At 42.0% G+C, this 27,808-nt stretch overlaps 1 protein-coding gene across 1 annotated transcript in view; it reads right to left on the bottom strand.

The window, feature by feature from the left end:
- Window positions 1–24,938, bottom strand: part of DOCK2 (dedicator of cytokinesis 2) — a 396,194-nt gene extending 371,256 nt beyond the window's left edge. Inside the window, exons 1-8 of the mRNA XM_063087676.1 lie at window positions 24,932–24,938; window positions 24,551–24,634; window positions 13,471–13,511; window positions 12,287–12,342; window positions 11,694–11,790; window positions 8,927–9,075; window positions 3,927–4,062; window positions 1,730–1,884 (exon numbers count right to left, since the gene is read on the bottom strand). Of these exons, the coding sequence (XP_062943746.1) occupies window positions 1,730–1,884; window positions 3,927–4,062; window positions 8,927–9,075; window positions 11,694–11,790; window positions 12,287–12,342; window positions 13,471–13,511; window positions 24,551–24,634; window positions 24,932–24,938 (725 nt within the window). The remainder of the gene's footprint in view (window positions 1–1,729; window positions 1,885–3,926; window positions 4,063–8,926; window positions 9,076–11,693; window positions 11,791–12,286; window positions 12,343–13,470; window positions 13,512–24,550; window positions 24,635–24,931) is intronic.
- Window positions 24,939–27,808: the final 2,870 nt, after the last annotated feature.

Here is a 27,808-nt window from a genome sequence, read left to right as displayed (position 1 = left end):
CTCCTGAAGGCTGCTGTGTCTCTGGCATTCTCAGAGGCATCACTCAGGCACGCCCCACTGAGCACATCATCCAGCGTGGCACATCAGAAACAGAGCTGCCATCGTGCTGATCCATCGCCGCCCTCCGCAAAGCTGGCTCAGGCCATCCGTCACTGAGGTGGGCCAGTGAACCAGGCAACCTTGTCAATGCAGCCAGGAGGAGTGCTGGTATTTTCTGAGAGGCAGGGAGGGTCCTATGAGTGCTTTAAGAATCCTTCTTACAGGTGCCTTGGGAGTAACTGCCAGGGAACAGCAAAGGGTCTTTGACATACAAACCATTACAAGCAAGGTTGGTCCTAAGGGACAAGGTACATTCATTCTCAGTGTCCACCCAGGCCAAGCCAGTTCAATTGAGCTGACTTTTTAATATTAGGAATTTGGGTACCTAGTAGCTTTCTACATTAATGGTGCTGAAACCCCAGTGAGAACCATTCAGGATATTTAATACAACTCATTCCTTGGTGACAGACTAAAGTAGAAAATAGCTTGTCTTTGGAGTCAGATGGACCTGGGTATGAACCTCAGCTCTACCAATTATAAGAATGTGTGACTTTGGGGAAGTCTCCTGACTTCCCTGCACCTCATTTTCTCACCCTAATGACATGGAGTAATGAGGATTAAATGAGGATTAGATGAGATCATATACAAATCTCAAATAGTCTTCCTAGATTGACAGCCCCTCCATGTTTCATAAATGTCTCCAGGAGAGCTATTACGGACTAAAGCACCACTATCCACTAGACGCTGCAAAGTATTTCATTTCATCACCATAACAATCAAGCTAGGATGACATCATTTCCTCCATTTTTTTCCATAAAGGCAGAGGGACCATGCTCCAGCTCTATTCTAATGCACCAATTGGTAACCACAAATATGAAAGCCCGTGTTGGCCCAAAACCTTACTGGAGGGGACAGGCAGTGGTCACCTGGGAAAAAGGATGGTCTGAGCCACAAGAAGAGGCCAGAAGGCCAGCACTATGGGCTGGTGGTGCACGCAAGTCTCTTTCCTGGAGATTCCCAAAGGTGTTTTCCCTTCCTCGAGCTGAAATATCCAGAAGTTCCCTCACTTCCTCCATTCCCAAGAACAATTAACTAAAGTAGTAATAATAACAGCCACTGCCACCTGTAGAACAGGTGCCATGTGTGAGGATCTGTGTTTCATGTGCTTTTTCTCATTAAAGCCTGAAAGAAATGACCCCGTGAGGTCAGCACTCACATTTTACAAATGGGAAGCTCAGGCCTAAGGAAAATTAACAACCCACCCAAGCTTAGGAAGGAGTAAATGGTGGGGCCATGATGTGAACCTGTACAGATTTCAGAGCCTATCCTAATAGCCTGCTGCTGCCAGAGGATTTGGAGTTTTCACCATGCATTTCTCAAATCCCATTTCAAAAGTGGGTATCTTCATTCTTTCCAATGCTGCCTGTTTGAATCTTGTTATTTCTGGTTGTTTACCAGTAATCAAAACATATTGACAAAACTGTGTAACCATAACCCCACTGTGGAACAAATTTGGTGGCAAGTAATACTTCCACCTGACTCCCATACCCTCCAAAGCAGTCATTTCCACATTCTCAGTTAGGCTCACTTTCTCTTCCAGGTGGGAATTGCTCCACGAGTGACAATGGAAAGAAAAGATGCCCTGCGCTCTGCCAGCTCCAACTTCCCAAGCAATACTGAACACACGTACCTTATGACCATTTGCTTGTTGGGGTCATAGAGAGACATGAAGAGCTCAGCATCTTCCCCAATTCTGCACACAAAGTTTCTCACAAAGACATAGAGGCTGTGGGTCGGGGATGAGGATATCCGGGAATACATCCCATAATCTGGCTGGTCTTTTGACTGAGAAGTGGAAGAAAGTAAGAAGGAAGATGGAGAAAATTAGCCCAGCACCACTCAGAACAACAGAAAGATGGTCCCGTATATTGAGTTACTTAGGTTGAAGCCCAGAGATTTCAGCATCACCCAGCTCTACAACTGAAAGATTCTGCAATCTGAGTCAAGTCAGTTTGACTCTGTGGGCCCTAATCTTCCTCTCTTGGGAAATACTACCACTGACCCAGCCTTCCTTGTAAAGTTAGTGTCATAAAAACCACAAACTATAGAAGAAAAAATATGCTTAAGTGAACTTCATCAAAACTATAACTCTTGCTCATTGAAAGATGAATGTTGAAAAATGAAAGGGCACAGCAGAGACTGGGAGAAACTTGCAAAACAGATATTTGATAAAAAGTTTGTATGAAGAATATACAAATAACTCTTACAACTGATTAATAAGAAAAACAACCCAATTAAAATGGGTAGAATATTTGAACAGACACTTCACAAAAGAAGATATGGATGGAAACAGCCTGTAAGTACATGAAGAGATGCTCAACATCTCAGGTCATCAGGGAAATGAAAATTAAAACCTCAATGAGATTACACTACACAACCACTAGAATGGCTAAGGTTAAAAAGACTGACAATACCAGGAACAAGTGGGACTCTCATATATTGCAGGTGGGAATGCAAAATACACAGTCATTTTGGGAAATAGGACAATTTAAAAGTCAAACATACACTTATTTGATCCAGAAATCCCACTGCTAAGTATTACCCCAAAGGAAAAAAAAAAAACATGTCTACACAAAGATTTGTTTGCAAATGTTCATAGCATCATTAGTTATGATACCCTAATCTGGGAAGTACCCAAATACCCAACAGTTGGTCAATGATTAAACCATCAACAACTGATCAGTTGTATATCGACTCAGCAATAAAAAGGCCCAAAACATTAAAATGCACAACAACATGAACCTCAAAAACATCATGCTGAGTAAAAAAAAAAAAACTCAAATGCAAAAAACTACAAAGGCAAAGCTATAGTGATGAAAAGCAAATTAGGGGTGGCTTGGGGCTTGGGGCTGGGGAAGGGGATCAACTGTAAAGAGCACAAAGAAACTTTAAGGGTGATGCAACTGTTCTATATCTTGATTGTGGTGGATTTTTACCCAAAACTAAGATTCATTAAAGTGCATTTTAAAATAAGTGAATTTTATTGTGTGAAATCATACCTCAATAAATCTAAAAATTAAAATTGCTTTCAAATAATACACTGCAGCTTAAGATTTTTTTTTAAATATGAATCAGGTTATGTTAACTCTTCCTTGAAATCTTAGGCTGGCTTCCCAGCACACTTGGAATACCATCTTAACTCTTTTCCATAATGCTTTTGGTCCTTTGAGAGCTGGCTCCTGCTATCCACCTCTCTGCATCATTGCCTACACTCTCCCACAGCTCACCATGCCCATCCACAGGAGACTTCCTACTCCTTGAACAATCAGAACTCAGTCCTACCTCAGGGCCTTTGCACTTGCCTTTCCCTCCTGGAACACCCTGTCCTCAGATCTTCCCAGGCCTGGTACCTTCACAGGTAGTGAAGTAAGGTGTCAGCTCCTGAGAGAGGCCTTTCCTGGCCATGCCTTTTAAATGTAGCTCCTGATTGACTCTGATTCACATAACTCTAGTTTCTTGCCTTTAGAAAATTATTGCCATCTAAAATTAATTTTTTCATTCTTTACTTTTTTATTCTCTTTCTTCTCCTTTCTGTAATCTAAAAGCTCCAAGAGATAGGAAATTTGTGTGGGGGCCGTCCCGTGGCTCACTCGGGAGAGTGCGGTGCTGGGAAATTTGTGTGGGATTTAACTACCTGTGGGATGGATGCTGAATGAATTGCAGAGTACAGAAACACAATAAAATGAGTGTGGTTACTGACCATCTCAGGTCATAGGACAGATGGCCCCTTGAATAATACACAGTCTGGTTAATTAGCCTATTACTTTGAGTTTATGATGTGCTAAATGACTGCCTCACTTGGCCAAAGCCTATTTAACAAAACTCACCATTTCCTCTTTGATACGCTCTGTGATTTTATCAGTCGCTTCCTCATGTGCATGGAACAAGCTGATGATGCTTGTATTATCAGGGTCTAAGATATTTCCATCTTCATCTCTGACAATCAGATCAAGCTCAAGGATTCTGAAAAGCAAAAACTGGAGGTGAAATTCAACATAGGAGGCCTTTAGCACACTGGTGAGAAGTTTCTACCAGAAAGTTCTACTGATTTCTGAGGATCACATATTTGCATTGAAAACCTCTACACGGATAGCCTCAGACACAGCTGGGGAATGCAAATCAGTGTAGTATAGCCACTTTGAAAGATGCTATGGCAGAGTGCATTAAGTTTTTTAAAAATGTACATTTCCTGTGATATTAAACTGAAACACCCCACACTGGAACAAGGATGTGTGTTGCAGCATTGTCTGCATCAGCAAAGTGTTGAAAAAAAGCACAATATCTATCAAAAGAGAAAATGGCTAAATAAACTGTAATCTGTAATGGAATACCACATAGAAGGATTTAAAAAATATTATACAGTGTTGATATATTTAATGACATATCTCAGTGAAAAAAATCAAGTAGGGAAAGATGCATACAGTGTATTTTATGTAATAAATAAATAAGTAAATAACAATAAAACAAACAAACAAAAACCGGGGAAGATCTGTTACCTCAGTGCATGTATAAGGGAAACAAAGAGCAGAGAAAAATCTGGACAGAAAAAGACTAAACTACCAGCACGGGTGACCTGTGAGGAGAGGTAGGAGCCTAAGGCTGGGAGGGGTGGAGATGTCAGTGGATACATGCGCCTTGTCTCAATTTGTTTAATGTTTTACTCACACACACACACACACACACACACACACACACACACACACACACACACAGAAGGTATTCATATATGTGGCTACTTCAAAAAGTTTGTGGAAAAATAAAATTAAAAGATAATATGATTCGTTCCATAAACTTTTTGAAGTAACCTCATATTACTTAATAAAAATTTGAGGATAGTGGAGCAGGAGGAATCTCATATATATTGATTGCTATCCACAGCTTGCTCTTCAGCTGTTTGACTTCCAGGCCATGAGCTTTTCCTGTTTGGTATTGATTCGTTTCAACTACATCTGTCATCCTGACTGGCATCAACAATACCAGTAACAGCAAACATCCACACAGCACTTGCAAAATGTTCTCATACGTTAAGTGCTATACACAGATTAATGCACTTAATCTAACAACCTTATGAGGGGAATACTAGTAATATCCCCATTTTACAGATGAAGAAAAGACCAAAGCTAGTTAATTTGCTCAAGGTCATACAACTATTAAAAACTAACATGGTATGCTTGTCTGCACTCTTGACCTTTATGGTATACTTTCTAGATAGGAGAAGCTTAGGAGCAATATATGGGGTGGGCAGTGGGGAGTTTGCAGAGGCCTTGACTTTAAACCGCTTTTGCACTTGCTGTTGAGATGGAGCACCTCAGTTATCCATACAAACAAGGCAGGAGGAGGTGGCTGATGGATAGTCTGAGAAGGCCAACAATGGTCCTGCTTGAGCACCACTACTGAGTACCAGATTTTGGAAGAATAAGGATAAATGAAGGAGGCTAAGTCTTCATCTCTTACTTGAGAATCGAATTGAGAGGCGCATCTCTCATCTCATCCAAATGCGAACGGAAGGGGGCCAAGGTTCACCCGTGTGTCCACATTCATTAGGAAATTAACTTCCAGCTAGATATGACTCATAATGTTGCACAGCCACGCTGCCCAATGGGTGGTGCTGAGGAGGAGAAAATGCACTCAGCTAATGCTGAGCAGAGGCCCAGGCGACTTTGGAAAAGATGGAGCACAGCTGATCCATAATTTAATGCCAAGATTTCTCTAGCTCTTTCTCTTCAAAATGTATCAGAGAGGATTCGGTTCTAAAATGTATGAATAAAACATTTTCCCAGGTCTGGCTATCTTGGGATTTGGAGAAGTCATTTGAGGATTCCTCACTCCCTGGATACCAAAGAGCTTGTCGATTATCTCACTTGGAACCCTGGAAGCTTTAGTGGTCATGGCAGAAATGATGCAATTTCCATGGCCCGGGGTCAGGAGAGGCTGTCCTCCCATGGGACAGCGCCACCCTGAATGCAGCGACCGTTCATTTTAAAGAAAAGAGCATGTTGACACTTTCTCTTCAGAAGGTTGCCAACTGTTCTCTTCCCTTTAAGAAAGTGACAAAATGAACCCAAGATGAGGATGGGAAGGAAGCCCCCACTGTATGCATTTAAAAAAAAAAAAAAAGGTAAAGGAAACAGAGATGGCTCCTGCCACATCTCCCCATCACCCTCTGGACAAATCCAAACTTCTTCACTTGGCACTCAAGTTTTAGGGTTCCAGCCCCCATCTGCCTTCCTCTCCAAGTTCATGTTCATCTCTCACCTCCTTCCACCTTCCTCCTTCTCTCTGTCTCTGAGTTTCTCTTCTTCACTTCACCTACTATTCCCTGCTAGTCTTGGTAGATTCAGGGTAATCATCGCCCCTGCCCTGCCTCCCAACCCCGTCTCCACCGAGCTTCCTGTCCATGTTTCTTCCTCTCATGGTGTGTATGATTTCCCACCTAAAGTGTCTATTCATGTCTCTGCCACCTTACTGATGCAGAGACCTTGTGAGGCAGTAGAATGCAGTGCTTAAGCACTTGAGTTCCAGAGCTACACTGCCCGGTTCACCTTCCACTGCATCTTAGGCAAAATCCCCTAATCAGGCTGGTTCTGATCCCTCCTCCAAGCTCAGCTCTACCTGGTGCTTCCCCACCTCTTACAGCTGGAGGTCAACGTTCCTCATGCTGCTCCTGATGCTCTGCTCAGACACCAGCCATGCCATGTCAGAGCCCTGAGCCCCCAAGATACCAGGTCAGTGCTAAGGGGATCAGCTCTCTCTCACTTCCAGCTGAAGTTGTCGGAGAAGGGAGAGGATCCCCTTAGCTTGGGGCCCCAGTCTTTGTGGCAGGGCAACTCTCACTTCCCCAAAAGAAATGGACTGAAACTGAAAGCACAGAGCTGGGTCAGAGGGATGCTGCATGGGAGAGCCTGGTTTAGAGAGGACCCTCTTTTTCCCATCATCACCATTCCTCCACTGAGTCATCACTTACTAAGCACCTACTGTGTGCAGACCCTGTTCCAGGCACAGACATAGGGATGAATTTGACAGTCAATGTCTTAGAGGAGCTCCCAGAATAGCAGGGGAGATGGAACAAGAAAGAGGCGATTGCTGTTCTGGGTGCTAAGGATCTGCAAGAGCACCTAACCCAGACAGGGGTGGGCAGGGGAAAATCAGGGAAGCCTTCCTGTGAGCAGTGATCATTTCTTCTATCCCCGGTCCTTCTTCTCAGGAACCCCCATTGAGGAAACAATATCTGAAAGTCACAGATGTCATTGGAAATCAGCAAAATGCTCTCAGTCCTCACATTCTCAGCTGCAACTGTGCTCAGCTAAAGACACCACTGCACCAATGGCAGCAGCAGCTATGTGGCAAACCCTTCCTGTCACTTTGGGCTGACACGCTTTATAAGAAGATTTGGACACACTTGCCAGATGTGAACAGGGGAACCAGCAGAGGGACTGTGTTCCTGGGATGGGAAGCAGCTGTAAGTTGGATCCTCTTGCTAGCACATGTGACAAGGGGAAGAAAGCCCAGCTTCTGGGAATTTTTTTTTTTTGTTTTTAATTACTCTTTAAATGGAATCTTTTTACTTCCCCCTCAGGCCCTATGTTCCAGCCTTCTGACCTACTTTCAGTCTCTTGAACGTCCCATGCTCTCTCATGAACCGCTGCCCTTCCTTTTTTGTTTTAAGTCTGCTTAACAACTCTTTATCCTTCAAAATTCAGCTCAGTGGTCACCGCCTCCAGGAAGCCTTCCTAGACTTACCTCCCCAAGCTGAATTAAGAGCACTATTGTTTCCTAGGCCATCAAAATTACTACAACACATATTAAAAACTTACTTGTAATTTACTCCTAACTGGACTTTTGTCCCTTAGTGGACAGGGACTTTTATTTTTATACTCCCATACCTAGCAGAAAATTCAGCCAACCATATGTGTTCAATAAATGCTTGCTATTGGAATGAATGAACAAATGAATAGGATGTTTGGAGAATATTCAAAAAACCAGGAGAGTGGGAGGTCTTCACAGTTCTTAGGTCTATCTAGGCAGCAGAGTAGAGAGGCCCATGGACTCTGGAGCCAGACTGACTGGGTCTAAATTCTGGTTCTGCTATTTACCAGCTGTGTAACTCTGGACAAGTTACTTAACCTATTTGAGCCTTGGTTTCTTCATCTGAAAAAATGGGGATAATAAAATGGCATGCCCCATAGAGTTATTATAAGAATTAATTGATACAATGAATGTGAAACAGCACCAAGTCTGGTGCATAATAAGCTCTGATTAAGTGTTAGTTATAATACTAAGATCACTGCTATTATTATCAGCGGGCTGTCCTGCCTCAACAAATCGTTTCGTTTTCTCCTTAACATCATAGCATTCAAATTCCAACCAATTTCTGCTTCTCCTTCCTTTTGAGGAATCACTTTTGTTATTGTGCATGTGAGTTAGTTGACGGCATGTGGCTTGGATAATTTAGGATTGAGGAGAGACATTAAGCCTCACACTGGGAGTTAAAGGAGAGTTTTGTAAACGCAGGGATAAAATGACAGCTAAGCTGGAAGTGAACCAGCATGACTGTGCTCCCCAGCCCCTCAGAAGTAGGTTAAATGAGTGTCCTAAATCTCTCAGCCCAGTAATAGCCACCGCATAAGCCAGCCTTCACTCCACTTGCATGTCCCTGGGTCCCTGGGTGATAACAAAGGCACACAAGCACGGTCATTGGCAACAGCCTTCTCCCAAATAGAAAGCGGCAAACTCGCATCTAAAAATGAAACCAATCTCTGAAGGGAGCACAGGCGGAAGGGGCATAAGTGGGGGAAGAAAGCAACTTTTCAGAGGAAAGAGAGGTTACTTGTTGCCATAGTCAATCTTGGACGTGACTTTCTGCTTCAGTTCTTTCAGCTCGTCCTTGGGCAGAGTTCCTGAGAGGAGCTGGGACCTCCACTCCATCAGATCGTACATCATACACTGCACCTGGAGGAAACGCTCCTTTTTGCTGGCCTAGGAGACAGGAAACAATCCGTAATTACCTGGGCTGAAGGAGTATGGGCATCTATTTTGGCAAGCTGTGCTGAAGTCGGGCAAGCACGTTCAGGGGCCACGGCCTGCACCTCTCTCCCAACAGTACCCAGCTCCAAAGGATGTGGGTGATGGTCTTAGTCATTGATACCTTTCTTTCCCCTGAGCGATAGGGGTTTCTCAAAATCAATAATCACTTTGGTTAAAGAAAGGGCAATTTCTGACTTTTATCCAAAAAGATGCTTTTTGGATAGAAATGTCATGAATATCTGCTTATATAACGGATGTCTCCAGGCTCAGGCCCTTCAAGGCTGGGAGCCAGGGCCATTTATCTGATGAGAAAGGACTGTTTCTAGGGCAGAATTCTCCTAAGTGAGGCATGTGTACAACTCATGAGACCCAAGATTGCTCTTGGTGGTACAAAGATACAACATCAAATAACACTGACTCATACAGTCATTCTCTTCCACTCTCCTTCCATCCTTCTTTTTAAGGGAAAGAGAAAGTTGCCATTTCATGGTAGTATGTCTTTAAACACCTCTTGCACATTTGTTAGTTTCCTTTTTTTAACAAAGAGAGAAGGTCTTGGGCTCAGAGTTTTTGACTGGATCTATAGCATGCATCTAATAACACTGTCTTGTTTTCACTGTACTTATCTGAATAGTGTTCTTCTAATTGTGCCGAGTACTTTTGGCTTTCTATTTGGGAAAGCATGTGTGGTATAAGAAAAAAATACATGTATTTGGTCTTTGTCCCTGGTTCCTGGTGCAGTGCTCCTAAACCCTTGGAATATCCTGAGTTAGGAATGTCTTTTGTTACTCATAACGAGCCCCTTGCAGCCATACCTGAGTTTATGCTAATAAGACAACTCTTGGTTGGCACCTAGATAGCTTCATGATGGGGGCTGGTAGGCAGAGGACCGAACCACTTGATTAGAGGCTTGAAATTTTCCACCTCAAGCTCCTCTCCTCCTCCCCCACTCCCAACCTCCTCCAGAAAGGGGAGAAGGACTGGAGATTGAGCTCAAACACCAATGGCCAATGATTTCATCAATCATGCCTATGTAATGAAGCTTTGATTGAAACTCCTGAACATTAAGGTTCGAGGAGCTTCCCAGATGGTAAACAACACATCAGTTTCCTGGGAGGGTGGCATCTCCAGAGAAGACATGGAAGCTCTGTGCCTCCCTGTACCTTGCCCTATGTATTTCTTCCATTTGGCTGTTCGTGAACCGTATTCAATTGTAATTGTAAGTATAGCACTTTCCTGAGTTCTGTGACTTGTGCTAACAAATTATGAAACCTGAAGTAGGAAGAGGGGCTCCCGTGAGGATAGGATAGGTGTAGTAGCCAAGTCCAACAGAAGTGAGAGTACCCTAGGACCTGGGACTTGTGAGTTGCATGCAAAGTGAGGTCCATCTTATGGAGTCTGGTGCTAACTCTAGGTCATCAGTGTGAGAATTGAATTGAATTGCAGGGCATTCAGTTGGTGTTGGGGAGTCAGAGAATTGTTATTTGAATGATGCGGCATGCCATAAAGTTTCTTAAGTAAATCGATTTAAGTGTACTAAAAAGGAAGCTGATTGAGGTATTAGGCAAATATCACACAGGTGGTATGCAGATATGGCAATGTCCATGAAGGTGATACTGACATAATAGATATCTAAGGATCACTTTGCTAGGGTAAAGGGCATGACGGACTTGCTATCTGAAGGTTTCTTAAGGGAAAATGCCAAGTTCTATGGCATACGAGCAGGTGATGTTTTAAAAGGGGTAGTGGAGATGGACGAGAAATCACTTTAGACACAAGCATACTGCTTGCCGCCTAAACTTCCCTAGCAACTTTTGGGGAACTTATAGAATTGGATGTGCCAATTACCACATATGATGAACTGTCCACATGGCAGTTGACATTTAAGACCATAAAAGGTAAGTCTACAAATCGTGTGCACACACCAGCATCTGCGCACAGCACTGTAACATAACAAATACGCAGGAAGCCTGGGTGGACATTTTTCCTCTCCGTTTACTGGTTTGCTTAGCTAATTGCCTTCATTAGGAGCTTTGGAGCATCAAAGGAGAATTTAAAATTAGATTTGCTTCAAAACAGGGAAAACAATGCAAAATGTCTTCTTCATTTTTCCAGGGTCAAACCTTCTTCATAGATCTAAGGAAAATAGCCATGAGTTAATTAATACATGAGAACAGTATTTCTCCAGGTGTTATCAGCAGACTACCAAGTCAAATCCCTTGAGTTTATTAAAAATGCAGATTATCCAGCCCCATCAGAGGAAGCTTTATTCGTAACGGCCATCAAGGTGATTCTTATGCATACTCAAATTTGACAACTTTTGCACTAGTTTAAAAATGTAAGGATCACACCACACCTCACTTATTATGGCTCTGTCACTAGCTAGTTGTGTGGCTTTGAGAAAGTCATCTAACATCTCTGGGCCTTGATGTCCTCATCCTCATAGTGTGTGTCCTGCTATGTCACCAAAGCCATCTTGGCCTGCTCTGCTAATGGCTAAATTCCAAGCTTCAACCAATTTGAAGACTGAAAGAAGCCTCCATCCCGGGGCGCAGCGTTTTGAGTCTCACCACATAGAGCTGTTTCCAGATGCTCCCCCATTCCCAAAGTGTCGTCGTCACTTCTTGTGCCAGAGGAATTTCTGCGGGAATGATGTTCTCAGTATTTCTATTTAAGGGGGGAGAGAAAATGGTGTGAAATTGAGACCCAGGTGCTAACAAGCTAAAACGCTGGCAAATTTGCATTAAGCTGCAGCTGCGGAGAAGGGCCATCTTGACATTAAACTAAACTGCGTCTAATAGCCACACCAATTACATTATGCAAATACAGGGGCTTTCTTTTGAATGTCCTCCTTCACTGGGGTGGGCTCTTCATCCTCATTATTCAGGATTAATCTGCTTTAGTACAGTGCAAAGGCAGCCCCCAGTGAAAAGTTTGATTCTCCAAACTGACTGATACCCTCTCAGAATCAGATCTGAGCAGGAATCAGTGTGGATTAGATCTCCCATAGAGTAAGGGAAAGCAGACACAAATAAACACAGGCATGAAGAAGACAGATGAGCTGAGCACCCTTCAGATCTGCCGGGTCAGATTTTCAAAGTAAACAGGACAAAGACATCCATGAGCCACTGGAGGGTCACGTCTGGCCAAGAGTAGCAAATACCTTCTTTTCTCGATTGTCACCTCTTTGATGTGGATAAAGGATTTAGGAAAAATGCCCTGTAGGAAACAAAATAAAATAAGATTAAAAAGACATATTCCTACAGAAATGACTTACTCTAGGTCTTCAGGATTTTTTCCAAAAACCACTAACTGGTAAAATCCTTAAATTTTAAAGGAATAATCCACAAAAGAGCAAGGGATAGATTCTAGATCTACTTGTTTAGGTCTAGCTTCCCCTGCATTTTTCCATCAGTTGCCCTAGATCCCAAAGAAGGTTCCAACCCCACTGTGGACACTCAAACCATCAGATGGGCAGGAAGGGAGCACCGACTGACAGATGACCTAAACCACTCACTTTAAATGAAACAAGGATTTCTATTTGCCCCCTCTCCTGCCCAATTCCTGGAAAGCAGTTGCCCTTCACAGCCAAGAACAACTGGAAGGTCAGGAATAACTGGTCCTGAAGCAACAGCACCCCTGGTTGCACTTGGGCTGGTTAGATTTGAGACCTATTCTCCCGGGATTTATTTCGTTGTTCTTTAAGAGAACAGAGTAGAATCGTGCTTCCCAATGCAACATAAAAGAAGGGAGAAACTTCTATCGTTTCCTTGATCCATAAGCTTGGTTCAGCTAACAAGAAAAGTTCATCAATTACTTGAAAATTCCTTTAGGAATTCAACCAATGTACACAGTGGGGACACATGGTCACTGTGCTAGACACCATGAGAGCAAATGAGAGCAAAGCATCTCGTGGAGATGACAGTGTAACGTGGGGTTAGAACAAAAGAGCCCCTTGAAGGTAGAGATTGGTCCTGCCTTTCTATATCATGTTGGATACCTAGGTGAGGAGATGAATGAATGCCCCAAACAGCTCTAAAGGAAGGCAGTAGAAGGTAAATTTCAAATAAAAAATGCACAATCCCACAGGGACTCAAGGGAAGGAGAAATCGTAAGTGGCGTGCCAGGAAAGGTTTCAGGGAAAGGCACCAGAGATCATCCTTAAAGAATAAAGAAAAGGGGAAGGGATTGAAGCACAGGGAGCACCTAGAGGTCAGAAAGCACAGGACACAATGAGGGAGGAGAGGGTTCAGCTTGCAGAGGAGCAATGGTGGGAGACCAGGTAGGGTGACAGGGCCACGCAAAGACATCCAGTATTGTCCCCCCCAAAAAACAAATTGACCTTACCTGTAACATTTTGTGCTTCATGAGGTATCCTCTATACCAGTCTGCAAAGAAAAAGCAAAGAAGCAGTTCTCTCATTTATCCTTACAAGTTCCTTCCTGATGTTTATTTGTTTCATTTTGGTTTTGTCTGTTTGTCTTTAACTAGCAAAGAAACTACTGCAATCTGCTTTAGACCTTAGGTACAGATCAAAGTCTGGAAGTCATTGTCTTCAAAATCTGTTGAACTGGTTGTTAATATCTTAAAACAATATCTGAAAATACAGGGATTTCACATGAAGACGCAAATTCTCTCCTTCTATTGAAAACTCAGGAGCCCCGTGATGCTGGTAGCACAGCCTCCTGGCTGCAGTTGGCTGATGCCCATGAGACACAGCAGGTGACTCTGATCCACCAGACTCTACCCAGCCCATTCCTCATTTTTGTTACCTGCCTCGGCCCTGTGGTCATATACATGTTTTCAACCCTTGCCTTAGGAACATAGAAAGGCTCAGGGATTTTGGCAAACATCCTAAAATAACAACAGTCATAAGAGCAGCAAATGATGTCTAAAACGTGATTTGTAAAAGTTAGTCATTGCAAAACAGGTAAATGCAGGGATGGGTAAAGGGATAGAAATTTTTAGACTCTTTTCAGGAATATCAAAAATGATTCAAATGATCCAATTAACAAAAATCCAAATTACACACAGTCTTCTGACAAAATGAGCCTCGGCGTGGCAAGTATTGATGACTATAATGAGTCCGCTGGCCTTTGAAATGATTCAAGCACAGCCAAGTGGTGGCATTTGTCATCTTAGTAAATAAAAAGCATCTGTCAGGAGCCTCATTAGCAGACCCTCATTATAGGGTTGACAGATTGTTGCCTAAATATGTTCTCAACAGACAGACGTGCAAGCTCCAAACAAACAACTTAAAATGCAAAGTCACCCCTAGCAGTCACGAGCCAGCCTGAGGGCTGGGTCTTAAATGAGGCTCTGAAGCAACAGGGGCCCATGTGACTCCTGGTTTCCGTGGCCGAAAGTGAGAGGAAGGACAGGAGAAAAGGAGGCAGAGAGGAAACAGAAAGGAAGGAAGGGAGCTTGGAGACAAAGAATCTCAGGTTTGAAAAAAAAGTTCTGTTCTAAGCACTCTTTGTATTTCAAGCCTTTTAATCTTGATAACAGCCATATGAGGTAGGAACTATTATTATCCCTTTTTACAAATGAGTGGCCTACCTGAGGCACAGAGAAGTTAAGGGACTTGACCAGGGTCACACAGCTAGTAAGTGACAGTGTTAGAATTTGAATGTAAGCAGCCATCACACTGTCCTTCCTGTCTCATGCAGGAAGGAATTTGATGGTTTTCTAATATTTCCATCTTCTCAACATCTGAATCCCCACAACTAAATCCCCACTAAGCTACTTTCCAACCAAATACTTCCAGTGATGGAAGCTTTTCTGTTTCATGAAGCATTGCATCCTATTTTCAGTTGCCTTTAATTATTTGCCAGTAAGTATTAAAAATAATGAACAATTAATAATAGCTTATACTTTCGAAGAGCTTGCTATATGCAGGGAACTTTGTTACCATTTTTCGCTTTGTTTTTTTCAGATTATAAATTAATCTTCAAGACAATCCTATAAAGTGGGTACTATTACTGCCTCACTTCTGCAAATGAAAGCAGAGATGCACAGAGATCAAGCAGCTTGCTGATGGTCACACAGCTAGTGGGTGATGTGACTGAGATTTAAAACTCAAGCATCTGACTGCAGAGATGACACTCGACTTCTCTGTACCACAACAAACTCTTTTAATTTCAATTCTGCTCTATTCCCTAACTACATATGCTGATCACCTGAAGCCTGCAAAGCTATATGCTAAGTGCTGTACGTGCATTCTCTCATTTAATCCTCATAGCAACACTGTGAGCTAAGTATTATCCTTCCCATTTTATAGATGAAGAAGTTGAGATTCAAGTCAGTTGCTACACTGGTCCAATATCACATAGCCAGGGTTCAAGCCCAAGTCTGAGTGACTTCAAAGCTAGCCCTCAAAGCCGTTTGGCTACATTGTTCCCCATGCAATGGCGTTAGAACACAAATACAGATAAAATTTTGTTGGTTGCAGTGACCTGAACCCACTTGATAGCATGGCCACCAAAATCTACTGGAAAACAGGAAAATAATCAAAGGACTGATAGTCCCTACCCAAAACTCATGCCCACATCTGAATGACCGTGGTTCCATCAGGGTCCGACATCCTGCATCCAGGGACGTTGCCTGTTCTGACCCTTGAGATGCAGTTATGTGTGTACACCTTGAAAGTTTCCTGATGCTCAGAGCTTCAGCTCACTCCCGACCACAATAATCTGCTGACTCTCGACCCCAGTTTCAACATTCTGGCTCCCAGATACAAGTTCAACAAGCATCAATTGTGCACCACTTATGCACATGGCACTGGACTAGGTACTTTCAGAAATAAATCCCCAATGATGCTTTATGAGAAGGGCTTATCCCCACCTCCACTTGCTAGATGACAATATTGAGATTAAGTAGGTAAGGAAGTAATCTCAGCATTCTTCAGCAGGATCCAAACCCATGTCTAATGCATCACCTGCATCAGGACTGTCCTTAGGACTTTTTCTGACATCCCCACCCCTGCTGGGTCATTGACCTCTGACCCTTGATGCGAATTTCCTAATCTGATCACTGGTCAGCTATATCTGGCTGTGCTCCAAGACCCGATCAGGCAGATAACAACTGTTGGCACACAGGACAAAAATCCCAGGACAACAGACACTATGATCAAAGCAGGCTCATTGTAACATAGCACTTAGCATATCTCAGGACTTGTATACCCTTCTGAGTTCAATAATAACAAGGGATTTTCTCGCTAATTTTTTCCCATGAGACAGCCACTTTTTTTTTTTTTAAACATAAAACTCATGAAGTGCATTGCTATGGACTGAATGTTTGCAGTCCCCCCAAAATTTATATGTTGAAATCCTAACCCTCATGTTGTAGTATTAGGAGATGGGCCTTTGGGAGGTAATTAGGATAAGATGAGGTCATGAGGGTAAAGCCCTCATGAATGGGATTACTGCCCATACAGGAGAACTTGATCTCTCTTTCTCTCTCTGCTCTCCACCATGGGAGGATACAAGAGGATGGCCATCTGCAAAGCAGGAAGCAGGCCCTCCCCAGACACCAGATCTGCCAGTGCCTTGATCTTCATCTTCCCAGCCTCCAGAACTGTGAGAGAGAAATTTCTATTGTTTAAGCCACCCAGTCTATGGTATTTTGTTATCTCAGCCTGAATTGACTGAAACATGCTTCTTGGAGGAAGGATGAAAAAAGGAAACTTTTTTATAATTCTTTTGGACAATTATGAAGTGTCAATTATTCAAGTTGTCCTTCCTTTCCACATCCCAAATACCTAAATGAAATATACCTCAATTCTCAAATCACCTAGGAGTTAGGGAAGGGGGGAGATTTAAAATATCCCAGGACATCAATAATTAATCCAAGGCTTAGAGATACAGTCCTCTCTTTGCCATTTTCAGGCAGCATGATGATTGGTCACATCACTTAAGCCTCAGTGTTTTCATCTGCAAAATGAGGGAAATAACACCTATACCCAGAGGACCATTGCAGAAACTATTTTAAAGCAGGATCTTGAAGGTATACACATCTGGTAAAGGTACAAAGCCTTGGACTAGAAGAAATCCTACCAACTTCAGGATAAGTGCTACCTACATACAATATGAACAAAAGGAAAAAAATGGAATAGGGGAGGGGAAAAAAGTGGGATTTTAACTGCATCTAAAATTGTTCTTTCTTAAAAGAAGCAAGAATGGCAAAACTTTAATATTTACCTGAGTGATGAGTGCCTTGGTGTACTTTACTTTCCTCTGTGTTCAAATACATAATAATATTAAGGTCAAATAGAATCAGAAGTTGAGAGAGTGAGCTCTGACTAAAAAGCTTCTGCACAGCAAAGAAAACAACCAACAAAATGAACAACAATCTACAGAATGGGAAAAAATATTTGCTAATCATATATCTGATAAGGGGTAAATATCCAAAATGTATTTAAAAAACCCCAAAACTCATATTATACAACTCAGTAGTAGAAAAACAAATAACCTGATTAAAAATTGGGCAAAGGACCTGAATACACACTTCTCCAAAGAAGACATAAAAATGGCTAATAGGCATATAAAAAGGTACTTAACACTGTCAATCATTAGGGAAATGCAAATCCAAATGACATGAGCTAGCACCTCACACAGTAGGGTGGCTATTTTCAAAAAGTCAAGAGATAAAAAATGTTGGCGAGGGTTTTCTCTGTGGAGAAAAAGGAACCCTTGTACACTGTTGGTGGAAATGTAGATTGGAACAACCCTTATGGAAAACAGAATGGAGGTTCCCAAAGAAATTAACAATAACTACCATATGACCCAGCAGTCCCTCTTCTGGGCATACACCCAAAGGAAATTAAATCATGGCCTTGTCAGTATATCTGTACTTCTACGTTCACTGAAGCATTCTTCACAATAGCCAGGACGTGGGAACAGCCTAGGTGTCCATCAGTGAATAAATGAATAAAGAAACTGTGGTATATATATACAATGGTATATTATTCAGCCTTAAAATGCGAGGAGATCCTGCTATTTACTATAAGAAGGAGGAACCTGGACGACATTATGATAAGTGAAATTAGTGAAATATTGAAAAACAGAAAGAAAAATATTGCATTATCTCACTTAAACATGGAATCTTTAAAAAAAGAGTCAAATATATAGAGATAGAGATTAACACAGTGGTTACCAAGAAGTGGGGAGGAAATGGGGAGATGTAGGTTAGAGCTTACAAAGTAGCACATGTGTAGCATGAACAAATCTAGAGATCTAATGTACAACATGAGGTCTATCGTTAATAAAATTATGCCCTATTGGGGATTCCTGCTAAATGGTAAGGTTTTAGCTGCTCTTGTCATGAAACTAAAAACAAAAACAAAGAAAGAGTCACTATGTAAGATGATGGATACGTGAAGTTGTTTCACTATAGTAACCACAATACTTTTTATATGTATCCCATAATATGTTGTGTACCTTAAATAAACACAACAAAGTTTATTTTTTGAAAAAAGTGTGAACCTTGGAATCAAAGCCTGGATTTGAATGGAGATCTGCAACTTACTGTCTGTGTGACCTTGGACAAGCTAGTGCATTTGTCTGAGCCTCAGTCTCCTCATCAGTAAAATGAGAATAATGGTCTCTGTCTCAGGAGGCTTAAATTAGACAAGAAATTCAAAGTTTACCCAGTGCCTGACATATGGTAACTGTTCAAAAAAGTTAGTAGATACCACTCTCTCTTTTTTAAAAAATTAATTAAAATTATACTAATAATCCAGAGAAAGTTGGGCATATTTTCTATTTTATTTCCAGGACCTACATATTTGAAATACTGTTTTTTTCAGCTGAAGTCATTTCAACACATTTCCATAACAAAGCAAGTGAGACATGCTTCAAATTCAACTCAATGGAAGTTTCCTGATGCTTTAGCCTCATCCTTATTCAGAAAGGAAGAAAATTTCACTTACAAAATGATAACGAAGCAGCATCACTTGAGAAAATGCAGTTCTTTTCAAACCAACATATCTCTAAAGCAGACACTAGCAAAAGACCATCTCCTTGCAAAGTGGCGCTTTAAAAAGATTCCTTATTAAGTGCTCATAATGTCCCCCACTTATCCTAAAAGCAAAGAACTACGGTGGGTCAAGATCACCCTCGAGGGAGATGCTAGTATGGAAGCTGCTACAGGGCTCCGGGCGCACCGCACTCTGCAAGTGGTAGATTCAAAACCTCATTGTGCAGAGCTCTTTGCACTGAACCAACGAGGCCTAATGTACATGTGCTGACTTAGAAACAACTCCCAAATGCTTTTCAGTGAGAAGAGCGAGTCTCAAAATGGTATGCACAGTGTAGTCCCTTTTGTAAAAAATAGCAACAACAGCTATGCATTACTTTAAAAAAACAGAAGATTCTCTGTTAACCTCCTCCCTCGCTCCTTCCTCCAGTTTTATTTCACTGGTAAGTGAAATCCATAAGCTGCTTGGAAACCACTGTCTAGAAATCCATTCTCTTCCCCACTAAGAGTGGACCCCCATGGCCGAGACATATGAATATCAGTAGTTGGAAAGGGACTTTTCCTGTTGTTCCAAAAAGGAAGAGTTAAAGTATCAAAAAACTGAATGTGGAGCATTCGCCTCCTCTGAAGGACTTGTAAAGAAGAATCTAAATAAGCTGTTCTACCCCCCAAAGAACGCCCCTTGACACAGTCTATGTGATCAGCAGGGAGGGATAGATGGAGGGTTTTTTGAAGGTGGGAGCTGTTGCCTTAGGAGGGCATGGCACAGCTTCTCCAGCCCAAAACCACGTCCAGGCCTGTGTGGGTATGCTCCAGGAGCCTGCACACAAGATGGCAGAGGTGTCTGGCATCTCATCCCCCAGCTACGTGGCTATTTGTACAGGGGACTGGCTGAGCTTTGGACTTATTTGAGTAGGGAAGACAGAGAGTTGAAAAGAGAGCACCCCAACTCCCTCCTTCCCCAGGCCTTATTGAAACTGGGGAAAAGGAAGATGGAGGTGAGCGATACACTGGATATGAGATTGAAGTCTTGATTTCATTAAATTCCAGGGAAGATGTCAACCAAACATGACTAAAGGAAGTGATTCAGAAAAAATAACACTGCTGTTTTATGTTTGTCCCTCCCGTGAGAAATTCCTACTGTTCAATAAACACATGTTTTCCACATCTGAAATCAGGACACGGAAAGTTTATGCTGCCCCTGGGTAGAAGAGGCAGCCTGAGAGATGTGATATGGACAAAGAAATAAGCATTTGGATGTCTAAGGCTGAGCAATGGGTACACTTCTGAACTACAGGAGTTTTTATCATAACAATATATTATCTTTATAATAAGAAGTGAAATTCATTCATGTCTAAGGATCCAGGTCACATTTTTGTTTTCTCTATTCATCCAGCTGAATATATCTGTAGTACATAGGCGAGGAAGGGCTAGCCTTATCCGTTCCAGGCAATCAAAGATTCAACTTCTGGGTTACCTGCCACATTGTAAAGATATACACCTGCCAGTCTCAATAGAGCTCTATCTAATGGAGGGAAGGATGAATTAACCAATACAGAGCACCTTCCATAAGCCAGGCATGGTGCTAGACAGTTTCTTTACTTTCTCTCATTTTATTCTCACAAGCAGCCCAGGAACAAAATGACGATAATCCAATTGACAGATGAGAAAACTAAAGCCTGCCTATCCAAGATCACTCAGCTAGTGGGTAGCAGAAGCAGGGAATAACCTTCTGATTCAAAAGACCATGCTCTTTACAGTTCTTTTTTTGGAGGGGCTGGGGGGGATTTAAAAACTTGAAAAGTAGAAAGGATAAAATAATAATCACTCACATTGTAACCACACAGAATTAATCATCGCTAACATCTGAGGATATTTGCTTCCAATCTTCAAGTCTGTACTGTTTGTCTAAAATTAGTATGTGCCATCATAAAAATTTTAAACTAAGCATAAGAGTACAAACATGAAAGCTCAAAGAATCATCCTGAATCTAATTACGCAGAAAAAGATAAACACTATTAACATTATTCCAGTCAACTTTTCATTTATATTTGCACACATAAAATGACAGATGGATAAATAGATAAAACATGACTTTTAAAATAATCTCATCGGGCCGAGCCCGTGGTGCACTTGGTAGAGTGCTGCGCTGGGAGCGCGGCGACGCTCCCGCCGCGGGTTCGGATCCTACATAGGAATGACCGGTGCACTCACTGGCTGAGTGCCGGTCACGAAAAAGACAAAAAATAAATAAAAAAATAAAATAAAATAATCTCCTCAAAATGAGTATATAGTAAAGACACTATGTAAATAACAATCCCAACTTTCATCTTATTCACATTTAATGAAGAAAAAGATATCAAGTGAAATTGAAGACAATGTTGAACTTCGATGAAATGTTTCTTAATCACTAAAAATATTTCCTAGAAACTCCTCCATAATGACAATAGCTGTGAAAAGCATTAAAACATTGGAGTGGTTATGTTTTTTGTTTTAATTACATGTTTTATTTCTGAGTAATGTTGATGAACACTATTGTGAAAGTAATGTCATAAAATTATCTATTCTCTCCTGTTCTACTCCCAGTTCTCAATTTTATTAGATTTTTTTTTTTTTACATTGTCCAGGTTCCTAACAATATCATTCTTTCTGGTAGCCATAAATATCATGACTTGTAATACCAATATTTATAAATTAATTCATATGGACCCAGTGTTCACCAGTGCTTTCTGTTTCACAGCTTTTCAACTCTATATGCTTTTATTTTGATTCATCTCTCAATTGGCTAGATTTTGTTTTTCAAGTAATTTTCTACAAGAAGGCTTCATGGGCACACTCATGTTCTTTCCATTATGCCATTTTGACTAATTTTTGACTAACACTGTGGTTTTCTCATTTCTTGTATTTTTGGAGGAACCATTTTTTTCCAGTCAGAATCAGAAGCAGAACTCCCACCTGCAAAGCAGACAAGAGCACACCTAGTCTCAGACTCCTCAACAGCCACCCAAGGTCCCCAGGGAAACCTTAGGATCCTATAAATTCCAGTATGAAAACTGTATGGACATGAGTGTATGCATGAGAAGTCCTAATCATTTGCATACCAGTTCCTCAGATAGCTAGAATCTTTCTGGCCAACTTCCAGACATTGTATTTTCAAAGTATTCATGAATTAGCTGCCTCTTACCAAATTAACATAGCCAGCCTTTTCCAAGAAAGTATTGTGGCTGCTTATTATAAGGAGATATTAAAATAAGACTAATAAAATCAAATTAAAAATGGAAAACCAGAATCAAAAAAAGAACAACGATGTCCCAAAGATGACTAAAATGGCTTGAGTCAGCCAGTTCAGCCCTTCCTGAAGGTGGGGCCCCAGCCAGGCACTGTAAGGCTCTGACTCTAGGGAACCTGGGTGGCGAATTTACTCCCTCAAGCTCTCTATCTAGGGAAAATGCAGGAAAGGAAAAGAAAAACACCCATCTCAATCTCAAATGTAGGACACAGAAAATAATTACCAAGGTCTCTGCACTATTTGGCAGGTATGGGGTGGAGGAGAGAGTATGGGCTTGGGCATCAGAAAGCAGCCACCAGCTCACCATGTGGTGTGACCTCAGGTGAGTCATTTCCCATCCCAAGCCTCAGTTTCCTCACTTGTAAACATGAGGTCTCATGCCTGTTTCTTCAGATTAGCATTCAGTAGTCCATAAGAGACACTGAGAAGAGTGGTTGTTGCTGTTTTGATTTTCATTCTTTGCCCTTGGTAGACGCCGACAGTTTGTTTATTTGCCACTTAGCAGAAATGGATTAGTAAAAGATAGGGTTGCACTGTGGGAAGGGGGCAGGGAGTCTGGAATCACAGACCTGAGTCTTCAGGAAAGCGTCCCCTCACTCCCTAACCCAGTCTCATCCACTCTGTGTGTAAAAGATTTTAATAGGGCCACACTGGGACTTGTCCGGGCCATGGACCCTGAAAAGTATATCCCCTCATATATAATCCCAAATAAAAATAATGCTAAAGCATAAAATAAATGTAAGAAAGATGAACCAAGTTCTCATTTCCTCCCTGATGTCTCCTTTAAAGTTGTTTTGAAATATTAAATTAATTTTCCTCCAAAAAATGTCTTCTGTTTGATTGCTTTTTTGGTTTGCGTCTGTGTGTGTGTATGTATATATGTGTGTATATGTGTTTGTGTATATGTATGTGTTCGTATATATCTTTGTGTGTATGTGTTTGTGTGTGTATACATGTATGCATATTCATATATGTCTTCATGTGCATGTGTGTGTGCACAAGCACCCCCCCACAAATCTGCAGAGAGAGCTGGGGGCTCCATTGCCCAGGAAGTTGCATATAGTTAATCCAGCACTGGAGATGGTACTGCCTGTCCTGTGGGTTGCTGTAAGGAGTAACTAGGATAGTGTGTTATAGAACTCAGCACAGTGTCCGCTTTGTGGGAAGAACTAGAGATGGCTCTTATCCCTTCCTCCTTTTCCCTGGCTCCCTGGCTCTCCATGACAGGCCTCCTTCACAGTAGCACACCTGCCTCCTGCCTGCCCCTCACTCCCTTCCCAGCCTCCTCTGATGGATTAGCTGGGGGGAGGAAGAGGGCCTGAGTGTGCAGCCCACTCCTCTCTTCTTCCTCCTTTGCTCTGCCCAGCCACAGGAAGCATACACTCTGCACTCTCCATGCCTCCAATCAGGCAGGCCCAGGCAGGGGAAGAACTGTAGTGATCCAGCTGGGCCAGGGAGAATAGTGTGTCTCTCTGACGACTGTGGGAGACACACTAGCAATCTCATCTGGTTCTTATGCTCAAGCCCTGCTCTCAATATCATGTTTATCAGTCACATAGGTGATATATTGATTTACAACTGCCTAGCTCATGATTCCAAGGCCATTAGCCTTTATGCAAATTTTTAAAAGCACCCTTACCACCACCTCCACCATGGGTGGACATAACCCAATAGACAGTTGGCTTCACAAGGGGATAACACCTTTGTGGAAAGAAGGCGATGCCACCTTGCCCAAGACAGGGCTCCCACCTTAATGAGGACAGTGAGTTCCTGCTCCCTAGGCTGGATGTCTTTGTACAGTGCACAAACCACACAGTTGTGCACAGTAGTCCTCCTGAAGTCAGGGGTGTAATTTATGGGACCCTTTTAAACCCTAATAATTCTTACTTTTTTTACAATAGTATTAATACTAATAAAGAAGTGATCTGGAAGGAGTCACAGGCCCAAACAGTCCAATGGTTGTGATAAATGCAGAGTATAACAAACATCAAACTAATCACTTGGACCTTTGCTATGCAACATACATTCCTAAAATAATAAAGCATTTTTATTCAGTCAATTCTTATTACTAACAATAGAAAAAGGCATTTAAACAGAACAAACACCGTTGCAGATTCACAGAGAAAGTTCTGCATCTGTGGGTCGGGTAGGCCAGTGACTCACCTCCGCAGGTCTCCTGTATCCGCACTACATCTCCGATCTGTAGGGAGAGCTGGGGTGCTCCGTTGCCTTGGAAGTTGTATATAGCTGTGAAATGGCAGAGAGAGACAGTCAGGTGAAACCTCCGGATACCTTGAATCTCTGCCCCTTTCTTCTATCCCTGCCTCGAGTCTATTCCACACCCATGCAGCCCACATGGGCTAAACAAAAGCAATGCAGATACCTGCCACCTACCACAGGAGTCAATCCAGACCCAGCCTGGCTCCCAAAGGCCTCCACCTATTAAACAAACCTGACTCTTTCTAACACAGGCCCTGCACTCCAGCCTGACAGACAAGGTGGCTATGTATATCACCTACTATGGATTAACCTCTTACTGTATACCAGCCATGTGCTCGTACGTCTTCTCATTCCATCCTCACAGCAACACTGTGAGGTATGAACTGTGATCCCAGATAAGGAAAACAGAAGCACTGGGAGGTTAAGCAATTTGGCCAAAGTCATCAGGCTAGGAAGTGCCAGGAAAATCAGTATCCAACTTTGTGACATTATGATATACATATACATATTGGGTTTTGTGCACGATTCCTGGTTCCCCAAGGCAGGACTTTAATCTTCCCTTGCATTTCTGTCTTGGAGACGACCATAAAGAAATTCTCTGACCTATCTTAGCTGATTATATGTCATAAAACCCCCATTTCAGGAGAGGCCCTGCCCCATATCCAAGAGGAAGGAATGCTGCACAGAGAGGCCAAGAAGAATCCTAACAGAAAGGCCTTGCTGGGTTTCCACACCCAGTCTGTTAGTGTTAGTTTATACCCTCTCTACAGTCACATTTCTACATGATTGTCCCTGCTTTAATCATGCCTATGTAATGAAGCTTCCATAAAAACCCAAGAGCACAGGGTTCAGAGAGCTTTTGCATAGCTGAACATGTGGAGGTTCCTAAAGGATGGAGCACCCAGGAAGGGCATGGAAGCTCTGCACTCCTTCCTGCATACCTCATTCTATGCAGCTCTTTATCTGTATCCTTTGTAATATCTTTTACAATAAACCAAACAATGGAAGTAAGTGTTTTCCTGAGTTTTGTGAGCTGCTCTAGCAAATTAACTGAACACAAAAAAGGGGTCATGAGAACCTCAACTTGAAGCTGGTCAGTCAGAAGTTCCAGAAGCCCAGACTTGCAACTGGTGTCTAAAGTGGGGATAGTCTTGGGGAATAAAGCCCTCAGTCTGTGATCTGACACTATTCCTAGGTAGATAGCATCAAAATTGAATTGGAGGACACCAGCTGATGTCTGCTGGAGAACTGATTGCTAGCAGCTTGCTTGCTGGTGAGGAGAAATCTCCATACATCTGGTGCCAGAAGCATGTTGTGAGAGTATATTGGGAGAAACTGAGTTTGCTTTTTCCACTTAAATGTCCATATTCTCAGCTGCTAAGATGGTCTGCTTGCTGCTCCCTAATTACTACATCCTGGTGACAATAGTCTAAAATGCCAGTCTCTCCACTCAAATGCCACCCGACCTTCATTGTCTAAATAAGCCATATCTTTCTCCTACCCAACTAACCAAGGTTTGTTACTCTAGTTAAAGAAGTCTCTTCTTAAGCCTTCACCAAAGCAAATCCTTCAGGCAAGAGTTCTGCTTCCTCCCTGAGACCCTTCCTGGCTTCTCCAGACCACACTGACAGCACCCGCCCCCCCCGCCCCATTTCCTAATGGTTGGAAGCACTCAAACAAGTACGTAACATTCAGGAAGGTGCTCTGCCTTCCCATTTACACTGTCAGTTCCTGGGGGATAAAAGTTGGCTATGAACACATCCAGAGTCCTATCTGAACTGTCAGAGGCTCCACAAATCACTCAAAACATAAGAACATGCCATATCATTGCAGTGCTCAGGCCTGCTTAGCATCACATGCACTCAGCCTTCACTCCCCATTTGGTGATAGTCTAGAAGATGGTAGCCCATGTCCTTGGTATGAGGTTCTGGGGCTGGAGGAAGGAGAGTCTGTAGTCTGTTTTGACTTGTCTGTGGGCTCCTTGAAGGGCTAACACCAAGAGCTTACCTTTATTTCTCTATCTTGGAACTATCTCAGGGCAGAAAAGCAGCTATGGTCAAAATCTAAGGACAAGATAACTACCTGCTGCCACATGGGGCAAAGAATGTAAGCTGAAGAGAAACAACAATCTCACAAAAAAAGCCTAGAAGGAAAGACTTAGAAGTGAAAAGTGCTGGAGAATAAGGGCTTTGAAGGACACCCACATATGAGGCTCAAAACGTTTGTGGAAAAAAAGAATTAAAAGATAATACAAATCTTTCCATGAACTTTTTGAAATACCTTCATACCAGGAAATCTAAATGGCCCTGCATAGGGTTGGATGTATACTGATAAAAGATGTTGAGAAAGCCCTCAGCTCTCAACTCTGGCTTACCTTAAAGCTCCATGCAGGCAGGAAGTACAGGCTAAGGCAGAGTTGTAAATGCTCTGACTAAAAAATGAAGGCATGCCTCAATACACACACAGAGCCCAGTTGCAAAGGCCAGATATTTTTCCTTTGATTCAGGCATGTAGAGACTTTAGTGACCATGAACAACAAATAATACAGTCTTCACAAAAATATTTTAGAAAAGTCACTAAGCAAATAACCACCATGCATATCAAGTAGCAACAATAAGCCCTGGAGAGAGGATTCAAAACATCTAGTTTTCAACCCAAAATTATGAGATACATAAAGATACTATATATATATATATATATATATATATATATGGCCCATTCCCAGGGGAGAAAAAATAGAAACTGTAACTAAGGAAGAACAGATACTGTGCTTATGAAACAAAGCCTTTAAATCAACTGTCTTTAATATGCTCAAAGAGCTAAAGGGAATTATGGACAAAGGACTAAAAGAAACTGGGAGAATGATAGCTTAGAAAATAGGCAATGTCATTAAAGAGATAAAACTTATAAGAAAGAATCAAACAGAAATTCAAGAGCTGAAAATTGCAATAACAAATATGAAAAATTAATTAGAGAGGATCAACAGCAGATTTGCGAAGGGAGAAGAAGAAATCAGTGGCTTTGAAGACAGGTCAATTGAGAGTAGCCAGACTGAGGAGTAGAAAGAAATAAGAATAATGAAATATGAACAGAGCCTACAAAACCTGTGGGACACTGTCAAGCATACTAACATTCACATAATGACAGTCCCATAATGAGGTGAGAGAAAGAAAGGGGCAGAAAGAAAATTTGAAGAAATAA

This window comes from Cynocephalus volans, chromosome 2 (assembly GCF_027409185.1).
Source record: "Cynocephalus volans isolate mCynVol1 chromosome 2, mCynVol1.pri, whole genome shotgun sequence".
NCBI classification, from domain to species: domain Eukaryota; kingdom Metazoa; phylum Chordata; class Mammalia; order Dermoptera; family Cynocephalidae; genus Cynocephalus; species Cynocephalus volans.
The sequence above is the reverse complement of the archived record's forward strand: the minus strand, read 5'-3'. Positions and strand labels throughout refer to the sequence as shown.